The 22,182-nt window shown below is 44.0% G+C and overlaps 1 protein-coding gene across 4 annotated transcripts in view; it reads left to right on the top strand.

Annotated features, from left to right (window-relative positions):
- LOC115105270 (janus kinase and microtubule-interacting protein 2-like) overlaps window positions 1-22,182 on the top strand; it is a 48,431-nt gene that overhangs the window by 15,845 nt on the left and 10,404 nt on the right. For 2 of the 4 annotated variants that reach the window (XM_029627081.2, XM_029627083.2), the window contains exons 2-18: window positions 7,494-7,716; window positions 8,217-8,714; window positions 11,131-11,376; window positions 13,359-13,457; window positions 13,736-13,882; window positions 14,280-14,426; window positions 14,814-14,870; window positions 15,008-15,130; window positions 15,544-15,672; window positions 15,925-16,008; window positions 17,899-17,961; window positions 18,207-18,305; window positions 20,891-20,992; window positions 21,099-21,152; window positions 21,247-21,312; window positions 21,431-21,499; window positions 21,827-21,904. In XM_029627081.2, the coding sequence (XP_029482941.1) occupies window positions 7,588-7,716; window positions 8,217-8,714; window positions 11,131-11,376; window positions 13,359-13,457; window positions 13,736-13,882; window positions 14,280-14,426; window positions 14,814-14,870; window positions 15,008-15,130; window positions 15,544-15,672; window positions 15,925-16,008; window positions 17,899-17,961; window positions 18,207-18,305; window positions 20,891-20,992; window positions 21,099-21,152; window positions 21,247-21,312; window positions 21,431-21,499; window positions 21,827-21,904 (2,190 nt within the window). In that variant the 5' untranslated portion in view covers window positions 7,494-7,587. The remainder of the gene's footprint in view (window positions 1-7,493; window positions 7,717-8,216; window positions 8,715-11,130; window positions 11,377-13,358; window positions 13,458-13,735; window positions 13,883-14,279; window positions 14,427-14,813; window positions 14,871-15,007; window positions 15,131-15,543; window positions 15,673-15,924; window positions 16,009-17,898; window positions 17,962-18,206; window positions 18,306-20,890; window positions 20,993-21,098; window positions 21,153-21,246; window positions 21,313-21,430; window positions 21,500-21,826; window positions 21,905-22,182) is intronic. The other 2 variants (XM_029627082.2, XM_029627084.2) reach the window with 1 other exon arrangement.

Genomic DNA, 22,182 nt, shown 5'->3' with positions numbered 1-22,182 from the left:
TTTACCAAACCTAACAACACCCGTGCCCTGGCCCATACTACTCCGGGGCACAGTCCCAAAAGACATGGCGCACAGTCTCCTCCTGCCACAAGAGGATCTTAGACAGGTGGGGATTGCACCAAATTATACTGATGGAACGTACTGGCAAACACTTATGAAGGCTCAACCAATTCAGGTCCTTGAGCCTGTTAGACCCCGCCTGCACTCCTCCCAGACCACTTCGAGATGCCCACCCCTACGCGCCGGACTGGACCTTCTCGTACAGGTGCCTGGGAACAACCTCAGGGTGCGGCTGGCATGACCAAAGTGCCACTGTTCCGCCCGAGGACCCGTGTTAGACCACACCATTATGCTTCTCGCCTGATACGAGAAAAACACCCGCTAACCGGACGGGTGTATCACTGGCTGAGCAAGCTCCGTTAACAAGAAGGAAACAAAAATTGAGTCCAGCTTGAGGGGGAAATGTGGTACCCCCCTACCTCCCTCCCCGATGGGACAGATCATGCGTGCCCTGGCGACCCACTCGCACCTGCCACTCCACATAAACTGAAACACAAGCCTCACTAGAGGCCTCCTCAGACAAGCCGGCAATGGGTAGATGTATGCCAAATACAAAAGAGACGGCAACACATCCACCTTTAGGACCAGGACTTTGCCCGTAAAAGACAAATACCTAGCTTTCCACATTGCTAGCTTCACCACTGCGATACGCATGTTCCAGTTTAGCGCAGCCGGAGGTCTCAAAATGGACCCCGAGAATCCTCAGGGCCATCTTCCGAAAAACTTGACTGAAGACTTTGCATGGTTCAGAACTGCTGGAAAATCCCCAAAGATGGCAAGGGACCTGTCAGGCACGAGTCCTTGCACAACAGCAAGGAAGTGTCACTGCATCTTAACACGCAGCCCACCACTTCCAGGGATCAGCAAACCTTCCACCCCTGTGTCTGCCCTAATAGCAGCCCCCAGAGGCTCCATGTACAGAACGAAGAGGAGAGCTGGTGGGCACCCCTGCCTGACCCCAGACGGAGGTCAAAACATCACCCAAGTGACTATTTACAGGCACCCCGCTCCGACATATAATGTACGAATCCATCCTATAAACTTCTCCCCAAATCCTAATCGACCTAACACTCTGAATAAAAGGATCTATTCACGCGATCGAAGGCTTTCGCCTGATCTAGCTGGCAGACCTCTATCTTCAACCCAAGCGATGGAGTCCCTGATTAACTGTGGTTCCATCTAATAGAGCGGCCCTCTACCCCGGCTGATCCTCATGAACGACGTAGGAAGGGCTGTGCGCAACCGCTGCTAAAACCTTTGCAAGTAGCTTGTAATCTACACACAGCATGGTCATGTGCCAGTTGCCAAGGTCTGTTACTTCCCCTTCTTATATAAAAGTGACAGCACACCAACAGCCATTGATCCCCCGGGACCCCCGTCTCAAGGATGGCCTTCAAGACTTCGAGGACCACTGGTCCAAGTATACCCCAAAACTTGAGATAAAACTCAGCCGGCAGCCCATCTATCCCAGGCACCTTCCCTTTTCCCATCCTCCTAAGAGCGCTCTCAACCTCTTCTAGTGAGATCTGGGCCTCCATCACTTCTCTAATGTCCTCCGCTGGACAAGTGTTCTAAAAACACATTTCCCTGCTCTACATCTATTTCCCTTTCCCTAAATAAACCTTGAAATGATCAGTTGTCACCCTGACCATATCCTCTGGTTCTCTAACTATACTACCATTTTCTTCCCTAACACCATGCATTACCTTCCTACTCTGTCTTGCCTAACCAACTTAAAGAACATAGCAGAACAAGTCTCATTATGTTCTAGAAAGCCACTATAAGGAAAGCTCGAGCCTTCCGCTCCTGCAACTCCCTGAGCTGCGCCTTTAGGGTGCGGATCTCTCCCAGTCAAACGACCCGCCGAGGTTGCCTGCCTCGTATTCGAGTTCAATTAACCTCTGGATACGATCCACCTCCCTCCTCTCCTCCCTTTTTTCCTCTTGCAATACCCTATTATAAAAGCCCTAATCCTCACCTTAACTAATTCCTTAACACCCCCTCGCACATGGACCGGAGGCCCTCAAGCCTCCAAAAGAAACCATAAAACCCGTCAACAAAAGCCTGCTCCTCCAGCACATCCCGAACAGTACCCTCTACCAAAGAGCAGACTGGCTGACCCACCTGGTCACCCCGTCGTGATCCGAAAAGAAAACAGGCAACAGCCGCCCAGACAACTTACCCAAAGACCTGGGTACAAAAATATAGTCAAGCCTCCGCTCAACCCCTGGAGTTACGCCATGTAGGACCGTCCATTTTCGGAGTAGTGTGCAGACCACCATCTACCAGACCATGGCAAGCCATTAGCCTGGCAATGGCGCCCGCACTGCTATCCCCCTCTTCCTAAATCTGTATTAAAATCCCCCTATCACTAATTTCCTATTTGTGACACAGGGGCGTCAGACAGTCCACCATCTCCCTTCTGTCTGCCACCACCTGTGGCCCATACACCACCACTAATCTAAATTTACAATCCCTTATCGTGACATCCACACCTATAACCCTCCCCTGCATTACCACGAAAGAATCCTCCACTTTTACCTCCCTGTGCCCACACAAAATCCCTACCCCGATGAGTGCACCCCCCAACACCCCAAACCGACTCCCCCTTGTCCCACTCCCTCTTAAACCTAATAACATCCCCTCCATCCCTCAGGTGAATCTCCTGTAAAAACAAAATCAAACCCCACACCCTCCAAATAACTAAAAACCGCCCTCCTCTTAACAAAATCCCTTAAACCCCTTACATTTAAACTAACAAAAGTAAAATTAGACTCCATGAAAAATAAATACATGTAATACACTCAAATTCTAAACCCAGACAGAAAAACATAAAACAGGAGACTCACCCGATGCTCCCCTGCTCCATATCTACCGGTGAGAACACCATCCGTAATCCCGACACCCCCCCTCTTCCTCCATCACACCTCCCAGGATGCAGGAATAGTGTTTGGCTCCGGAGTGCCCTGCACCCTGGGTCTACCCCCACAATCCTCCCCCTCCCCAGTGTTGCAGCTGGTTTGGAAAAAAATTGGGGAGGCTGAGTCCCCAAACAAAAAACTCCCCACCTCCTCTTGTACCCAGTCCTGAGTCTTGTTATGTGTGTCCCCACCCAACAGAAGTTGAGGGCCTGGGGAAACCAGCAGCAACCCAGAGGTTTCTCCCGCCCCCATCACTCTCTTGGCCATCCTTCCCCTCACTGTCGGCCAATCGCCCCCTCCTCTTCATACTCTTCTTTGTTGATGGCGGCAGTGAAGAGATACCACCCTCCTCCCCGCCAGCTCCTCCACCATACCCCTCATCTCTTCCACCATGGCACTTTCCCCCAGTCCACTTTCTTCCACCGTCTCCTTCTCCACCACTCCTCCCTCGCTTTCTTCTCTCTCATGCTCCTCCACTCGGTTGCCTTCTTCCGCCGCTTTTCTGGTTCTCCTACTCCCGTGCCTTCCGTTTCCTTCTCTCTTTCCATCCGCTCCTCCTTCCTTGTGGCCTTCCCCTCTGGACCTGAACTCTGGTCATGAGGCGTGCTTCCTTCCCCTCCTCTTCTTCCCCCATCCCCCGCTCCTGCTCCCCCCCCAGCCGCAGACGCATATGACCTCTGACGGGCCGGGCACCCTCCACAGGTGTGCTGACGAGCCACACCCATGGCACGTCTTAGGCTTGTCACAATCCTCGCCTCGTGATCCTCAGATGCACAAAATCTGCATTTTCTTGCACTGCATGAGGCGAATATGTGACCATAGGCCATACAGCGTCTGCAAAATGGGGGCTGACGTGCATAATACAACGTCCCCTGTCAGCCCCTAGGGAGAACATAGCAGGAGGATGGAGGTAGCCACCATGTCCCCTTGGGTCCTCTCTGAGGAGGGCCTGGAAGCCTCTCCTCCCATTCCAAAACCCAAGGGAGTCTTTGAGGTGCCTTGCTGAGGAGACGTTATCCATGTATCTCCCCAGAAAAGCCCTCACCTCTTCGTCCTAACGTAAGGGTTGTAAATGTTCACAGTTACAACCCTAAAGTTATTCTTCAGGCTTGTTATTTCGTAGTGGCACATCGGCCTCTCACCTCCCACTGCTCTTGCCCTTCTCAGGATATCATCGTGTTTTTCCTCTGTATATAGTGCAACGTCGTATGCTCCCTCCAACGAGTTGCCATGGAAACAAAACACGTCCTTCACCGTCAGCTTTAGAATCCCCATCAATATTATCCTTCCAAAGGATTCCCGTCCTAAAGGCTCAAACTCCTTTTCCTTCCAAGCAAACCGAATCGTGAAGCCCAATCCCAGGGACCGACCGTGTTGATGTATTTAGCACCATCTCCGCAAGGAGAATGGCGCTCGTTCTCTTCTCTTCCAAAACAATTGAAAAGAAAAAACCAAGTGACTGAGCCTATCTGGTGACTATAACACAGAGACAGGACAAACACCCACAAAATACGACGCGAACTCAGGCTATCTAAATACGGTTCCCAATCAGAGACAACGATAAGCAGCTGACTCCAATTGAGAATCGCCTCAGACAGCCAAGCCTAACTAGACACACCCCTAATCAACACAATCCCAATTACTACAAACCCCAATACGAAACACAACATATAAACCCATGTCACACCCTGGCTTACCCAAACATATACCAAAAACACAAAACCCCATTAAAAACATTTAGGATGTACAGTATTTGTTTCCACCCTAAGGTCATGCACTATTTATGAATCATATTTAGCACATTTATTCTAAAAACATAAAATACCGTCAAATACTGTCATACCGTCAAAGCTTTGAAAAATATTATGATTTTATATTTTGTCAGTATCATCCAGCCCTACATAATTGAGCTATTGATTGTTACCTAAAATCCAATGAATGATTTTCAACTCGGTAATTACACTAAATATTAATAATGCACGTTAAATCTGGAGTTTGCAACAGAGTGTAAAGGAGGACATTGGAGCCAGACAGCCCTTCACTGAAAAAGTATCTGCATGTGTTCACCCAGCCACAATACTAGTGGACCTTGTAGCAGTGTCTGTCAGCATTCATTTCAATACCATTTCATTGACTTCCCTTACATTAGTTTTGCGTTTCATACATACCTAATTCTCTGTGATTATGTTCAATTATTTTACTACACTCTCGGTGAGTAGTAGGCCTACTCGTGTAGGCTATCCTGCCCTTGCCCAGAAGTGCTTTGAACAAAGCTAGTGCCTTGAATCTGTCTCGCGTGCATCCGTGCTTGTAACTGTTGATTATCCCACAATGAACCATGTTTAATACGTTGTATTTAGAAGTTAGGATTCCATAATGTTTTCAGACAACCACTAGGATGAACTTCGGGCACGTTATTAGGTTGCGTTACGCCTTTTGACATTCTGATGTGGCATGGAACCACAGTTATCCTAGCCATGTCCTCCTTTTTCTTTTAGGATCAAATGTTCCAGAACAGACCCATTTGGTATGGTCGTAAAGACTCCAGAGAATAGCCTATATGGCTTTGATTTTGAACAGTGGATGAGACATTGTCTCTTGCTGTCTGCACATTCACACTCTGCAAATAATATCAACAGTAATTCAACAAAACAAGCCATGGTCCTTTGGTCAGAAGCCATGAGCAACACTCACCAGCGATTAAAAAGCCTAGCAAGCGCACGAGGAAGAGACGTGACCTTGTAATTTTCATCTGAAATCTTAGTGTAATATTTGAATCATCATTAGGCCTCTGTCTCTGATTATAAGGAAATTATGCAAGGGGGTTATGGCACGGTGTGTGACTATAGCGCATGGGTTATACAGTCTTCGTAAGAGACTTCTGCTATGTGCTCTAGTGGTCCGGTGGTAACACTCCTGGCTCCATGCACAAATATGACTCCCCTTGGGGACCGGGGTTCAATCTCTGTGTGCTCTTTTCTCAATGTGACTTCCCTTCACCTCTCTCCCACTGTGTCTAATTTGTCTGTCAACATAGCATCCAAAAATATGAAGAGAGTGTTTCTCCACTTTCCTTTAAAAAAAAAGAGAGATTCTGAAGAGAACCTCCCCCAACTTTTTTGTCTCTCTCTCCTCGTCAAGACCAGTATGTAGGGAATCTAGTTTCAGGTGTTTCTTTTACGTTAGGATATATCTCCTTATGCAAGCACACAGCACCATGCTGTGCCCTACTTTATGCATCACTACCAGTGTATATACAGCAGCCCTTCCTCTCCCCCACTCTCTACTCTAACACCCAACACCAACACCCATTTTCTCATCAAACAACATGTATAACACATGCAGAGTGCCATACATCAAATTGCCATGACTACCACATGATTTGTACAGTCAGACAAACAATGTTGTTTCAACAGTGACTTTTCAGAATGTTCACCTCTAAAGTCAGTTCAGATACAACAGCTGTCATGAGATGTTTTAGAATGTTGTGTTGCATAACAGCTGACTAAAGACGGGGCATTCAGATCAAGGAGAAGAGATGTTCAGTTGAGACCGTTTCCACGGTAACGGTGCCTCTTTTCAATGACGTGATGAAACTTTAAAACAAAGTTGCCACTTGTTGTAGCAAGGTGTTGTAGCAATCGAGTGTTAAGAAATATACGCACCAGAAACAGGGTACATTTTGTGACTTGTCAGATAAATATCAGCAATCTACAGGGTAGGATCTTTATTTGAGCCAGTTTGCGACGGCAGGAAAATAATCCTGTAGCAACAGGAAATGTGAATTATTATGTGGATTATAATTCATGGATTTTTTGTTGTTGTTGGGTTTGATACAATTAACATAAGGGCATAAGACTGACATTTTAAAGTGGAAATTACAAACTTTAGAAGCCTTTTAAAACCTCCAATACACTACAAGTTTGCATTTTCTGCAGGAAAATTCTCAGCAACAAAAGAGTGATCAAATTAAGATCCATAGCTAAAGATTTGACATGTTGAATCTTGGAAACTCCAGCCGACGACATGAGACGTTATAAAACTAGACCGCTCAGATCAGACAAACTATGTTCTTGAAATACAATCCCTTTAGACCCTGTCGCATCAAGTTGCGTCTCACCTTATGTATAACGCGTTGTGGATGTAGCCTACCGGTTCTTCCACATGCTGATGCTCAATTATGTGCGCTGGTCTGCATCAGTCTAACGGGTTGGACTGATTTGGCATAGAAAACCACTGGCTGACACTGTCCCTTTGTGGTCATCTGTGAGGATGGAAACCTGGTCAATGTTGACTCACTGTGCAGCTGCCTGACCTGTCTAAGTCAATGAGCCACTCCTGACCAGTGGCTACTGCCAATACTGTACTGTACATTGCCAGCACCATGCAATTAACTGCTTTACTATTATACTTGAGTAATCAATGTTTGTAAACAGTTAAGTTGAGTTGAGCTCCATATCCTTCAATTACGATTGTCAAAAATGTTTTTTTTTTATTCCTCCCCACACACAGCTCTACTGTCTACTAAGATAATGAGGAAGAGGAAGAACTGGAAACCTCGGGAAGTCTCTATGAAAGCATTGGAGGAGCTGTAGTATTCGACTCAATGGCGAAGAAGGGCCGTACCAAGGGCGAGAAGCCCGAAGCGCTCATCTCTGCCCTACAGGCGGCTAACGAAGATCTCAGGTCCAAACTGACTGACATTCAAATAGAACTGCATCAAGAGAAATGCAAGGTAGGCCATTTTGTAACACTACGTTGCATGTAAATCGTCCCTTCTCAAATGCACCTGTCACAGTGGGTTTCAACTGCAGATGAGGTGTGGCATTGAACGTCTTACTTATAGTCACTACACACAACCTTTGACATACAGCTCGCTTTCAACATTTTACAAGGTTTCACCTAGATGTACAGTGATGTTTTGAGTTATATATTGACCTGGTCTGGCTGAGGTATACCCCCTTCACAGTTGGCACACAGTAGATGTAGGCTATTCCTGTTGTTGTACATTCACCTGCTCTACGATGGCAGATCAAGATCTCTGCTTGGCCCTATCTGCCATTATCTATTGTTTTGAATTATATTTGACACCGTAATTACATCTTTTTATCTACGTAATAGGTGCTAGATGAAGAGAATGGCCTCAGGCTGTCTGTAGTATCTCTCTAACCTTGCTGCTTTTATGATGTTGACCCAGTTCTCTTTGTCTCCTCTCCCTCTCTTCCCGGGGCCTAGGTGAGTAAGTTGGAGCGTGAGAAGGTGCAAGAGTGCAAGCGGATCCGGGAGCAGGAGCAGCACCGGCACACGGCCACGCTGACAGAGCAGCGAGCCAAATGGCATGAGGAGAAGCAAAAAGAGCTCCAGGCACTCAGGGAGAACCTGGTCCGCCAGCACGAGCAGGAGCAGGCCCGGGTGGCCAAGATCAAGGACCAGGAGAACCAGCGGCTCAAGGCGGCGCTGAGTGCCATGCGGGACGGCAGCGGAGAGAAGGTGCGCACGGCACTGACCCTAGAGGCCAAGGAGGAGGCACGCCGCTTTTTCGACGTGGAGAGGGTCAAGCTGCTGCAAGAGATCTCGGAGCTCAAGCAGAACAAAAAGCAGACGGACGAGGCACTCAGTACCATGATTCAGGCGGATAAGATGAAGGCCGGGGATCTGCGCTCCGAGCATCAGATGCATCAGGAACAGATCTCCAAGATCAAGTGGGACAGCGAGAAGGACATCCGCAGACTGGTAACAACTGTCTTGACTGGAGGATGGGTAGAGGGTAGAGCAGAGGGTCTGATTGTGGATACATGTCTTGCTGAATACCAGACGTAGCCGTAGCTGGTCTATACATCTCATTGCTCCATACAGATAGTTGGCCCAGGAAAATCATCTGTCAGAGAAGTTCTGAGCAGCATATAGAGTAGTTTAGTAGAGTCTCTGTCTTTTGTGACGGAGTGATGTCTCTATGGATTACGTCATACCAATTATGCAAGTCTGCAGAACATTGGGGTCGTTCCACCAATTTGGTGCCAAATTGTTATATTCAATCATGAAGAGCACATGTTCAACTTCATCAAAAACAAATTTTCTCATCTCAAGAGGTTAAATAAAAAATGGTTTATACTAAGTGCTTATTAAGTGCCAAATAAAGTTACAGGGTTGACCATTTCTTCTTAAATCAGCCATACATCCCCTTGTTACAGGGGGAATGGACGCTTGTTGTGTGCAACAGGGAGTGGCAATTTATTGCAAACTTCACCCCCCAAAAATGAATTTTTTAAAACATATCTATGGGTGACAGGGTGGATGTGTTATGCTCGACCCACTCAGTTTTCCACCATAAAACACCATCAAAAAGAGCAGAACAAGCTCATCTGCTTTTACTTTATGATTTGACTATTATATGTTTCATGTTTGTTATTTCAAAAATAATTTTATAAGGAATAGTTTCACCATTTTAAATTGAGAGTTAAGTTCATGTAACAGGGTGGACATTAAAATGAGGGACAGATGTGCACTACCGTTCAAAAGTTTGGGGTCACTTAGAAATGCCTTTGTTTTTGAAAAGAAAAGCACATTTTTATGTCCGTTAAAATGAGATCAAATTGATCAGAAATACACTGTAGTCATTGTTAATGTTGTAAATTGCTATTGCAGCTAGAAGTGGCAGATTTTTAATGGAATATCTACATAGGCGTACAGAGGCCCATTATCAGCAACCATCACTCCTGTGTTCCAATGGCACGTTGTGTTAGCTAATCCAAGTTTATCATTTTAAAAGGCTAATTGATCATTAGAAAACCTTTTTGCAGACAGAGTTGCAAAGAAAAAGCCATATCTCAGACTGGCCAATATATATATATATATATTTTTTTAGTTTTCAGTTTTCAGCTGTGCTAACATAATTGTAAAAGGGTTTTCTAAAGACCAATTAGCCTTTTAAAATTGGATTAGCTAACATAGGAGTGATGGTTGCTGATTTGTTACTTTTATTTAACTAGGCAAGTCAGTTAAGAACAAATTCTTATTTTTGATGATGGCCTAGGAACAGTGGGTTAACTGCCTGTTCAGGAGCAGAACAACCTTGTCAGCTCAGGGATTTGAACTTGCAACCTTTCTTTCTTGGTTATTAGTCCAACGCTCTAACCACTAGGCTACCCTGCCGCACCTGATAATGGGCCTCTGTACGCCTATGTAGATATTCCGTTAAAAATCAGTCGTTTCCAGCTAAAATAGTCATTTACAACATTAACAATGTCTGCACTATATTACTGATCAATTTGAAGTGATTTTAATGGACAAAACATTTGCTTTTCTTTCAGAAACAAGGACATTTCTAAGGGACCCCAAACTTTTGAACGGTAGTGTAAATGAATCACTAATCACATTAAATAAATCATGATCTTCAGAAATTACTTTGACAAAGCAACAAAATAACCAGTGCTTTACAATGATGGTGAAAACTTTGAGTAGGTTTGTGGTTAAGTGGTTTAAAATCTTCCTATAAGTGACTCATGGTTGATGGAGGGCCATGTCAATATGCTGAATTTGATTGATTTATTGAATTCTCCATGTGGTCTATATTGAAAGGTACTTAATTTAATTCAAAAGGCTTTACAAGTCAATATTGGTGCACAATTTGTACTTCAAATATCAGGGATGCAAAAGGCACTCATTTCGTGGAATGATCCATTGACCTTTTCTTGCTAATTGTGATGGTCATCATCAAATGACATATGTTACACGATATGATACATCATTCTTTCACGTGCTACTCTTTTGCAGGGGTCAAAGTAAGCCAATACGGTCCGGTATGGAGTACCTAACAAAAAAATTGTGCTGGTACAGCGTACCGCTAAAACACGAGCATATCACAATAATTAAAACAAAGATGACAAGAAAACTGTAGGTTAGTACACCGTAATTAATCATCACCCCCGGTCAGCCGCAAGTGCGTGAACACATAGGTGGTCCCGTACCATGAATACATTAAATCTACTTTCACCCCTGCTCTTTTGTAAGGAACTGTGAACATGTCTGTCTGTCTGTCTGTCTGTCTGTCTGTCTGTCTGTCTGTCTGTCCATCCATCCTTCCTGTCCATCTCACTCTGTGTCTCATTAACCACTCTCGGAGTTTCCTGTTTGCTATGCCCTCCTTCAGGTGGATGAGATCAAATCCAAAGAGCGCACCATCTTCTCTCTGGAGAAGGAGCTGGAGAATGCCATTGGCTTGCAGCAGAAGATGCAGATGCAAAAGGATGCCCTGGATGACCAGCTATTCCTGGTCAAGGAGGCAGAGTGTAACCTGGGCAGCCCCAAGAGAGAGATCCCCGGGCGGGCTGGGGACGGGGCGGAGCACTGTGGCAGCCCGGTACGACATAGAAAGGCAGAGGGGAACTTGGAAATGGTACTAAACAGATTATAGAAATGTAATAATGAAGCCAATCCAAAAGCAAATGGAAATGAATGGACAATTAACCGATAATGAGCGGTAAAATACTGTAGGCCTATACTAGTTTACGCAGTTTATGTAGAAAAAGATTAACAAGAATGACATGAATTAAGTGGTCAGAAATGTACTTTTAAGGACAGGATTAAATTAGCCTGCAATTCGAATCACGCCGATCACCTCATCCACACAGAGCGACATGGTCTTTGCACATTGCAGGACAATGATCAAACTGCTTTCACACAGCGTCAAACAAACGCAGTTTGGCTGTGGCCGTTCTCTACATGAAAGTTGTATCGCTCATATAATACCACAATTTGAATAACAAAAGCCGCACTCCGTAGTAGAAGTCTTCACAGATCCACCTGTACCCGGATACCCCGATCCGCGGATCTAGAAATCTAAATAATGTCACGGGTCTGGGTCGGATCTGATATGATTGTCACGGGGCTCGGGTATGTGTTATTTTCACTTGTCTGAAAGGCCGTTCAGATCCGAACGCTACTGCTACAGGAGAGAATTTTGATCATTTATGCTGCCGTTCTTGCTTTTCACAAGAGTGGAGCGTGGTGCATGTACTGTAGCTTGTTGTTGTCGTTGATGTTGTTGGCCAATCACAAGGTAAAATTACGGAATTAAAAGTTAAAGGAGAAAGATAGGCTACAATGACCAAGAGCCAACAGGTAGGCTGCTACTTAATATTCTGAATGGAGTTGTTGTTCTTTGTAACTGTAGGATGAGAAAGTGCATGCACTGTAGCCTCAGTTACCCTAGCTAGCTAATGTTAGCTAGCTTAACTAGCTTCACCTGGGTTGATGCTGTCAAGACAGATATTACGTAATCATATATCATGGTAAATAACCTATTTATGGCAACTACTAGTTTACTATAGTGCGAGTCGGCTTAGTTGGTTGCTGTCTCTCATCTCTTCCTCCCTCATCCCTTCCCTCACTCACAGTACGGCCCTTCCCCCGCATGCTAGAGCGGGACCTCTCTCTCTCCCTCCTCTCCCGCTTTATCAGCTCTGGTAGCTTAAAGTAGCTTTAAAAAATGACCTTTATGCTGCTTCCCTCACTCGGATCGGACCGGGTCTGGATCTGATTAGGTCAGTTCAGGACGGGTCTAGTTCTACTCTGGTCCGTTCGGAATGGGTCTCTCTATATATATAAAAAACATATGAATATCGGATTCGGGTGGGAAAGCCCCAGGTCCATTTCGGAACAAGTCCAACTTTTTGGACCCGCGAAGACGTCTAGTCCATAGTGCCCCACCAACAAAATTCTAAATGTAGTGCAAATGCATCCCTTAATTTCTTCATGTGCCAATATCACTTTTTTTATGCTACATGTGTAGTGCTCAAGGAATTACTTTCTATGAGAGCAATAAAACATGACAAAAACAGTAGTACTAGATATTTTGTCAAATGAAAACCACAACAAACAAGTATTTAGAGGCCTACCTGCTAGAATAAAACAAGCTTCTGTCTGGTACTGAACAAGGAACTGAAGGAAGGGCTCGGAAGAGCATTGTTTCTGAAGACTGCTGGTCAGTCAATAAGTCTGTGAGGTTTCAATGCAGTCTCACTTTCTGGGTTAGTGGTCTGCTTGAAAATCACTACATGACCGAAAACAACTGTTTTTGGCCAATATTTCTAGAGAGATGTGACTTGATGAATGGAAAGATTTACCCAATAAGTGAACTCCGAAAATAAATGTCCCACAAACGTACAAAATGATCACACTTAATTCCCCTGAAGAAATGCCACAAACATCTTATTATTCAATGTGTAATACATGTCGTTGAAATAATTGATTATATTATAGAACACAGTCTAACTTTGTACTGTTGTGTCGCTGGGTCAAAAAACTGCATCCAAGAGTGAATGTAGTGTGTTGCAAGATACCAGTGAGCTAACAGTGCGTTCGGTTTGAACAACCTAGGACATGCGCAGGAACCAGAGACGCATGGCTGACCTCAACTCCACCATCCGCAAGCTGGAGGACCGCAACTCACTGCTAGTGGATGAGAGGAATGAACTGGTATGACCTGGTCACTCTGAACTCTCCATGCCTGGCAGAGAATCACATCGTAATCCCCTATCACTGAACAATAACAATCCGTCTTAATCTGGATTCCTTAAACATGCAATGAATTTACCTGCTAAGGGGTTACAAATACAGTATGGAGTCCCCTGCCAAGTTGACACACTGGACTGAGCTGAACTCTTTTATGCCTCCTCCTCTCTTCCCTCCCCTTCTATTCTATCGTCACTGCCATCTCTCTCTCTCCCTCTCTCTCCCCCCTCTCTCTCTCTCAGCTAAAGCGTGTGCGGGAGTCGGAGAAGCAGTGCAAGCCCATGCTGGAAAAGAACAAGATGCTGAACAAGAGGAACGATGACCTCAGCCAGACCCTGCAGCGCATGGAAGAGAAACTCAAAGGCCTGGCCAAGGACAACCTGGAGATGGTGAGTGGCATAGAAATAGAATTACAGACCATTGACTTAAATGGGGGGAATTCCCACTCTAGTAATTCTATTTATATGTCGAGTGTCATCATCACACAGATCTCAACACAACCAGGGCTCCAATAGTTTAGTACAAGTATAGCATGCCTCAATAGCTCAGTATTAACAAACACTGTCTGCAACACATTGGCTATGATTACAGTCCTTGTCAAAGTAAAGTAAATGGAACCAAAGCATTCAAGTCTGCATTAGTCTTGTAGATTTAGAAGTGCATTACATTGTGGCTTGGGCCTCGGTACCCTAACCACCACACATATTCATTATTCATGATGAGCACATACTGAGAGATAGAGAAGGTTCTATCTCCCGTACAACTGGTTCCACTCTGTGTGTGTAGAAGGAGAAGATCAGCTCCCACCCACCATTGAAGAAATCCAACTGTAAGTCTCTGAATGACCTGGACCAGGCACATGACGACCAGGAGATTGAGTTCCTTAAGCTGCAGGTACTGGAGCAGCAGAGCATCATCGACGAGCTGACAAGAGTGAGTTGTCTTTTTAGAAATATGACTTCACCACTAACAATAGGTTTTTTTGGGGATGTTCACTTTTTTTTTTTCAATGGAAAAATCGTGCAAATAACATTTAGTCAAATAGGCTTGCACTTCTAAAACGATCAAAGGTGTTGATTTACTAATCTCGGTGGTACCCAGAACCAAATGTTGTGTGTACTGGCCAGATAACATTTGCTGTATATTAGCAGTCTGTCACAAGAGACAATTGCTGTACTAACTAAATGAAGCATTAAGAGAACTGGTGTACACGCAGTATTTGTTCTTTGCCAGTTACAAATGGTCAAATGAAACACATCCATGGTTGCTAATGTTGTATGTTTGTTTGTTGGTCGTTCTGATATACTCTGTGTCTTTCAGGACAGGGAAAAGCTCCTGCGGAAGAAGAGGCATAAACGAAGCAACAGGCAAATAAAGGTAGAGGAAGCCACGTTTGCACGCTAATGTGTTTCTCTTCATAGGAGACCAAATAAACAAGATCGATACCATAATACAGTCATCTGCCTTGGGAAATCTCAGATTTCCAAACAATCCTATGATCTCTCCCTACACAGAGGCACATTGTAGTGGACACCTTCTTCGGATACGATGAGGAATCCATGGACTCGGAGACGTCCTCCGTGGCTTCGTTTCGCATGGACCGCACCCCAGCCACTCCCGATGAAGACCTGGATGAGGTGAGACCTGTTCACGTCACAGGAAATAGACACAGACCCTGGGTGGGGAGGGAACTTTATTTACGATAAGTGATCAATAACCTTTGCATCAGCACCAGCAGCATCCATGCAATATTTAGTAGTTTAGCAGACGCTCTTATCCAGCACAACTTACAGGAGCAATTAGGTTTAAGTGCCTTGCTCAAAGGCACGTTGACAGATTTTTCACCTAGTCGGCTCGGGGATTCGAAACAGCGACCTTTCGGTTAGCGGCCCAATGGTCTTAACCACTAGGCTACCTGCCACGTCATGTACTTTCACCTCTGTCTTTCTGAACCAATGTGTTTCTAATCTCTCTTATCTATCATTTCTCATCCTGGCATTCCTGTTCCCAATGCCTTCTCTCTAACCCTGGGGTCCGTCCATCAACTCAGGGACTGGCTAACGAGGAGTCAGAGCTGCGCTTCAGGCAGCTGACCAGAGAATACCAGGCCTTACAGAGGGCATACGCCCTGCTACAGGAACATCAAGGGGGCCTTCTAGACGCTGAGATGGAAGCTAAGGTACAGTAGACCTGCCATTCATTTTCAGTTAAATGTCACCCGCATAAGATTGTATTTTTGCATTATCTGGGGCAATTGGGATGCAGTCATGCCAGATTTGTTTCTGTATTCAGTAAAATTGTGTATAAGACTGCATACAGACTATATACTCCACTACAACTATCACTGCCCATGTGTTCTATAACAACAGCATCCGTCACATACGGCTGTATCCAACGGTTGATGTTAATGTGGATATGTTGTGGGTCACAGGCTCAGGAGCAGCTCCATGCAGACGTTCTCAGGTACAAGGCCAAGATAGAAGACCTGGAGAAGGAGCTCGCCCACAAAGGACAGGTAAATGACATTATCCCACAGACCAACACTAAGACATGGGCTGCATTCCAAAGGGCACCCTTATTTCATATTATATACTATGCAATCAATCAATCAAATGTATTTATAAAGGCCATTTTACATGAGCAAAGTGCTATACAGAAACCCTGCCTAAAACCCCAAACAGCAAGCAATGCAGATGTAGAAGCACGGTGGCTAGGAAAAACTCCCTAGAAAGGCAGGAACCTAGGAATAAACCTAGAGGGACCAGGATCTGAGTGGTGCCAGTCCTCTTCTGGCTGTGCCAGGTGGAGATTATAAGAGTACATGGCCATTTATGGCCAGATTGTTCTTCAAGATGTTCAAACGCTCATAGATGACCAGCAGGGTCAAATAATAATCAGTGGTTGTAGAGGGTGCAACAGGTCAGTACCTCAGGAGTAAATGTCAGTTGGCTTTTCATAGCCAAGCATTCAGAGGTCGACAGCAGGTGCAGTAGAGAGAGAGAGTCGAAAACAGCAGGTCCAGGACAAGGTAGCACGTCCGGTGAACAGGTCAGGGTTCCCTAGCCGCAGGCAGAACAGTTGAAACTGGAGCAGTAGCATGGCCAGGTGGACTGTGGACAGCCAGGAGTCATCAGGCCAGGTAGTCCTGAGGCATGATCCTAGGGCTTAGGTCCTCTGGGAGGGGAGGGAGAGAGAGAATTAGAGGGAGCATACTTCAACTCACACAGGACACCAGATAAGACAAGAGAATTACAGCAATTATAACAGACTGACCCTAACCCCACAGCACATAGACTATTGCAGCATAGATACTGGAGACTGAGACACGGGTGGGTCGGGGGACACTGTGGCCCCGTCCAACGATACCCCCGGACAGGGCCAACCAGGCAGGATATTACACCACCCACTTTGCCAAAGCACAGCCTCCACACCACTAGAGGGATATCAACATACCACCAACTTACCACCCTGAGACAAAGTCGAGTATAGCCCACAAAGTTCTCCTCCACTGCATTGAAGACAGGAAGTTCAGGTCTGTGACTCAACCCACTCAAGTGAAGCATCCCTCCTGTACTTCTTTTGACCAGGGTCCATAGGGCTATGTCTGGTCAAAAGAAGTACACTATGGGGTGCCATTTGGGACACATCCTACAACATAGAGGAAGGCTATACACAATGTCCCAGTCTCTAACTGCACATGGATGGCTTGCACTGTATGTGACCATAGTTATTATGCAATTATTTACATACTAGGAGTACCAAATGTAACGGGGCTGTGAAAATGTCATTCCAACTCCAGAGTTGGACTGTCAATAGTGATTAGTCTTGGGGATAGAGGAAAAGTCAATGAATGGTTTTGATTCTGTTGCCGCACAACAGTGAAGAACAATTTTGAGTTTGGGTTGTGATTGACGCTAGTATTTAATACAGTGTGGGTCAGTTAAGTTAACAAACTTAAATGCTATCCATGATGGGATAGCTGTGATATCTATCTGCGGGATATGTTCGATTTTGTATAGCATTTTAGTATGTTGTAACCATAGAAATAGAATGAGTAGAATTGGCATAGAACCTCTGACCATGGGAATTTGACTGGGAAACTCATTGGTACACTCATTCTAATTATATGGCTGCAAGTACAGATGTACTATCTTAATTTGACCAGTTTCTCAAAGCAGCAACAGGACATTTGAATTATTCTGTGTGTTATAATTATATGAGCAAATCAAGTCCGAAATGTTAAAGTGGGAATTACAATACTTTTTAAAACTCGAAAACACTACAGGTTTACATTTCCTGCGGCGCAGAAAAAATGATCTTTTCGACAACAGAGTGATCAAGTTAAAGTACATCTGCAAGAGAAGAACATTTTTCCCCTCATTGAAACCTGGTTCTCCTCTCGCAGGACTCCAAGTGGGTAGAGGAGAAACAGCTGTTCTTCCGGAGGAATCAGGAGCTGCTGGATAAGGTCTGTCCTGCTATGATATCATTGATATGATAGTAATATTGCATTACAAAAGTAAATCATGATACTTTGTATTTTAAAGTCAACTCACTTTGTCCTCCACCAATGTCTGCTAGCAGGAAGGGTGATACACGGTAGTCATTTTGAATCTGAACATTCACCATGCACCACTTGATATTGTATAGGGTATGGAAGTCCATGCTACTGGCAGGCTTTGACCTTCATGCTATCCCTCTGGTCTTCTGCAGGTGGAGAAGTTGGATGGAAAATGTAGTCGACAGCAACAGGAGCTGCAAGACTCCAAGGACCAGAATGAGCTCCTGGAATTCAGAATACTGGAACTAGAGGTGAGGACGTCGAACGTTCAGGCTGCTGCACAGACACTATGGAAGCTCTAGTCTAGAATGCCCGGTTAAATTGTGTTTCAATGCATTTTTTTTAACTCTAAATTGGTTAAATGAGTGAGAAATAGATGTCATTGTTGGAATGGTTTGTGAGTGGGCAACATATACTGTCATCTTAAATTGAATTGTTGTTATATTTGTCCATATATATATATTTTTAAATAGCTTATTTTACCTAACGTGGACAATTTGTGTTACTACCTTACTTACACGCGCTTGCATTTTCAAAACATAACATTTAGTGGAATTGCACATCCTTTTTTACCTCAGATTAGTGATTTTAATATACGTTTAGTCATCGAGATGATGCTACATTGATGCTACGATATCTTTGGTTTGGTACTGTCGGTTTTATCATACACGGCTGTCTGTCGCATCATCAAATAAATAAATAATATCGGAGCAATAAATCATTCGGAGCAATCTCTGTATAAAAGTCACTGACCACAAACTAATACACGGATGTGAGGTGACGATTCGTTGAAGTGTTGCATTTCCTTTTCGTATTGGCCATCTACCGTAAACGGATTAGTTGATACATGGCTACTATAGGTTCTCATCTATCATCGGGTATATGTAATTTACACAAGTTTGTTGTGGTTTGTCTTTTAGAAGAGCACAAATGGTACATGTCACTGTGGTTATTGTCCCAGTTCCATTGATTTCAATACAATATCTACGCGATTAATTTGCGTGCACTATTGATTACAATAAAAACATGCTAATCAATTTGAGAACGCTTGGAAAATGCTAGTGCATGTGCAGTTAATAAGGTACTCATTTAGAAAAAAAATACAAGTACTCTGAGCACAAGTGTATGTGTATGTGTACGGGGTCATTTTTATGTTTCATGACCTATTTCAGACTATTATGAATTTGGACATTTAAAACCAGTATTTTGACACTGGACTGTAAATGAAAAATCATTTAATCAAAACAGGAAGTAGCAACAGTATCATTTTGTAACGGCGTTCGTCTGTTGAAGGAGAGTCGGACCAAAATGCAGCGTGGTGGTTACTCATGTTCTTTAATGAAGAATAGCGATACATGAAATAACTAATATAAACAAAAACAACAAACGGAACGTGAAAACCTATACAGCCTGTCTGGTGAAATAACTACACAGAGACAGGAACAATCACCCACCAAAATACACAGTGAAACCCAGGCTACCTAAATATGGTTCCCAATCAGAGACAACGAGAATCACCTGACTCTGATTGAGAACCGCCTCAGGCAGCCAAGCCTACTCTAGACACCCTTACTCAGCCGCAATCCCAATACCTACTAAACCCCAATACAAAAACACACCACAACATAAACCCATGTCACACCCTGGCCTGAACAAATAATTAAAGAAAACACAAAATACTAAGACCAAGGCGTGACACATTTTCAATTCATGTTTTAGGAATATACATTATATTTATAACAATCATTTTTTTATGTAGCTGTCCAGTGTTTCCAGATCTCTATGAAATATGACCTATATATAATTACTTACATCATGAGTGTAACAGTCTTCCTTCCAATTTTTAAAAAATTAAGTATGTTACAAAGCAGCCTTTTTGTGTTGGAAGGGCGAATACCGGTTATTAAAACTATTCACGAGAGTAGACCACTGATTGGCCACCTCATCCTCCTCAGGAGTATGACATCATGCTCTATGAGGAAATAGCAAGAATTTTTTAAACAGTCTGTTTGAGATACAAGTTTGAGGTGGGGTTTTCAGATAGGTTTTTCCTCCAATTTAATTACATTGACCATAATCAATTGCGCGACTCCTTGTCCTGTCTGAGAGAACAGACAGAAGAATGTGCGATTAAGAGGGATGGAGAGCAGTTGCTTTGTGAGGTATCTTTATCTGAAAATACATGATCTACGATTCATAGTTGGTATTCAGCAGTCAATCAAGTATGCCTTATTTAATTTGAAGAACTACTAAATAGTGATTTTGTCAGACAGCATAGGCAGCAGCTCTTTGGAGATGAGATGATGGAATTAAATGTTATTAGTCAAATAGGCCTAAAACAAATGTAAGAAACACAATGTGAATAAATGGTAAATAAGTGATAAGCAGTAATGGGCAGTCACTACCATCATGGGACTTTTAGTAATGATTTAATTCTATGTTGTTACAACATTCAACCCAAATAATGCATTAGTGCATTTAATGTCCCCCCTCCAAAATAAAAAAAAATTAAAATCGAAAGCCGTAATAGTTTTTTAAATAATCGAACTGAAACCGAACCGACCTCAAAAAGTACTAATCGCTCAGCACTAATATCAGTCTTGTCTCTGGGATCTCTGTATTCCTCCCCTTCCCCCCATGGCCAGGCTCAGAACAGAACACAGGGCTTTGTGCATTCTGTGCTGCAGTGCAGATACTGCAATAAGCCCCCAAAATAACAGTGCTGCCATCTACTGGACAGAGAATAAAACAGCAGGAAATGTCCCTTTGTCCAACCATTCAATCAATTGAACCAATGCTGTTAACGGATTAAGTAAATGACATGTTCCTCCCGTAGGAGCGTGAGCGGAAATCCCCTCCGTTTAATCATCTCCGCATGCATCCGTTCTCCGAGGGTGTCAGCGCCCTGCAGATCTACTGCATGAAGGAAGGAGTGAAGGTATAACCCGTATCAATAGTGTTTACAAGACATCATATTTTGTCTTTCTGCGAAGCAATTTTTAGGTGAAATACGATGCTGATTGTTCATTTTGATCCTTCACCAGGATGTCTGTATACCTGACCTGATCAAGCTGCTAGACATTCTGGGTGATAACGGGGTAAGCCTGCTTGGAAGGGATGTTATTACTGATGTTTTTGCAAGTAAAAATTCACTCCTCCTTTTTAACCTTTTAATTTTTTTATTTTTTTTAGAACTTGCGAAATGAGGAGCAAGTGGCCATTATTCAAGCTAGCACTGTCCTCTCTCTTGCTGAAAAGGTATGCAAATACAGTTCAAATATTGATGCTTAGTTCAGAGTAATTTGTAAGCAATAGAATAGCCATTTTGTATGGCATTGTTTCTTATCTGCGTTTTGTTGTCTTTGTCTCCCCCTAGTGGATACAACAGATCGAGGGCACAGAGGCAGCGCTGCACCAGAAGATGATGGATCTGGAGCTAGAGATGGTGAGTCCCTTCTCCGTTCACATCCCTCACTCACAGTCACTTCACACGGACTGGGCTTGACTTGAGAAGTGTTTACTCGGTTCCATGAAATGAAAGTGCCAGATGTCTGTGCACAACACGATGGAAGAGATGCTCGAAGAACTGTAATTCCTGCGTCGTACATAAGTACAAAAAAAAAAAAAAAGACTTCCGGATTCGAAGGCGTATAGACGACATTACCTATCACTAACTGTTGCGTGATGTTATTGACCGGTGAGGTTGGTAGCGGAGTTCTTCAGCCACAGTATTGAGATCAGAGCACTGACCAGAGAGAACTGTCCTCTGCAGGAGATGTTCTGCAAGCAGAAAGGCTATTTGGAGGAGGAGCTGGATTACAGGAAGTCAGCCCTGGATCAGGCCTACGTGGTGAGTGCCCCCCAGATGCATTCCTACTCATTCAGCCAACTACCTTTAAATACAGGCTTACTTTTTTATTGGCCTCAAAGGTATTACATTTAATATGCGGTTTGAACATACTGTGAGGGTAACATAAATGTGTGTTCGTGTGTGTCCGTGTGTGTGTGTGTGTGCGTGCATCCGTTTGTGCATTCGCACATGCAATCCATACACATCTCCCCTAGCCAGTACCGACTTACTATAAGTGATGAATATCTACACGTATCATTATCGTCACTGTAGCTAAC

The sequence above is a fragment of the Oncorhynchus nerka genome, linkage group LG22, assembly GCF_034236695.1.
Source record: "Oncorhynchus nerka isolate Pitt River linkage group LG22, Oner_Uvic_2.0, whole genome shotgun sequence".
Lineage (NCBI taxonomy): Eukaryota > Metazoa > Chordata > Actinopteri > Salmoniformes > Salmonidae > Oncorhynchus > Oncorhynchus nerka.
The sequence above is the reverse complement of the archived record's forward strand: the minus strand, read 5'-3'. Positions and strand labels throughout refer to the sequence as shown.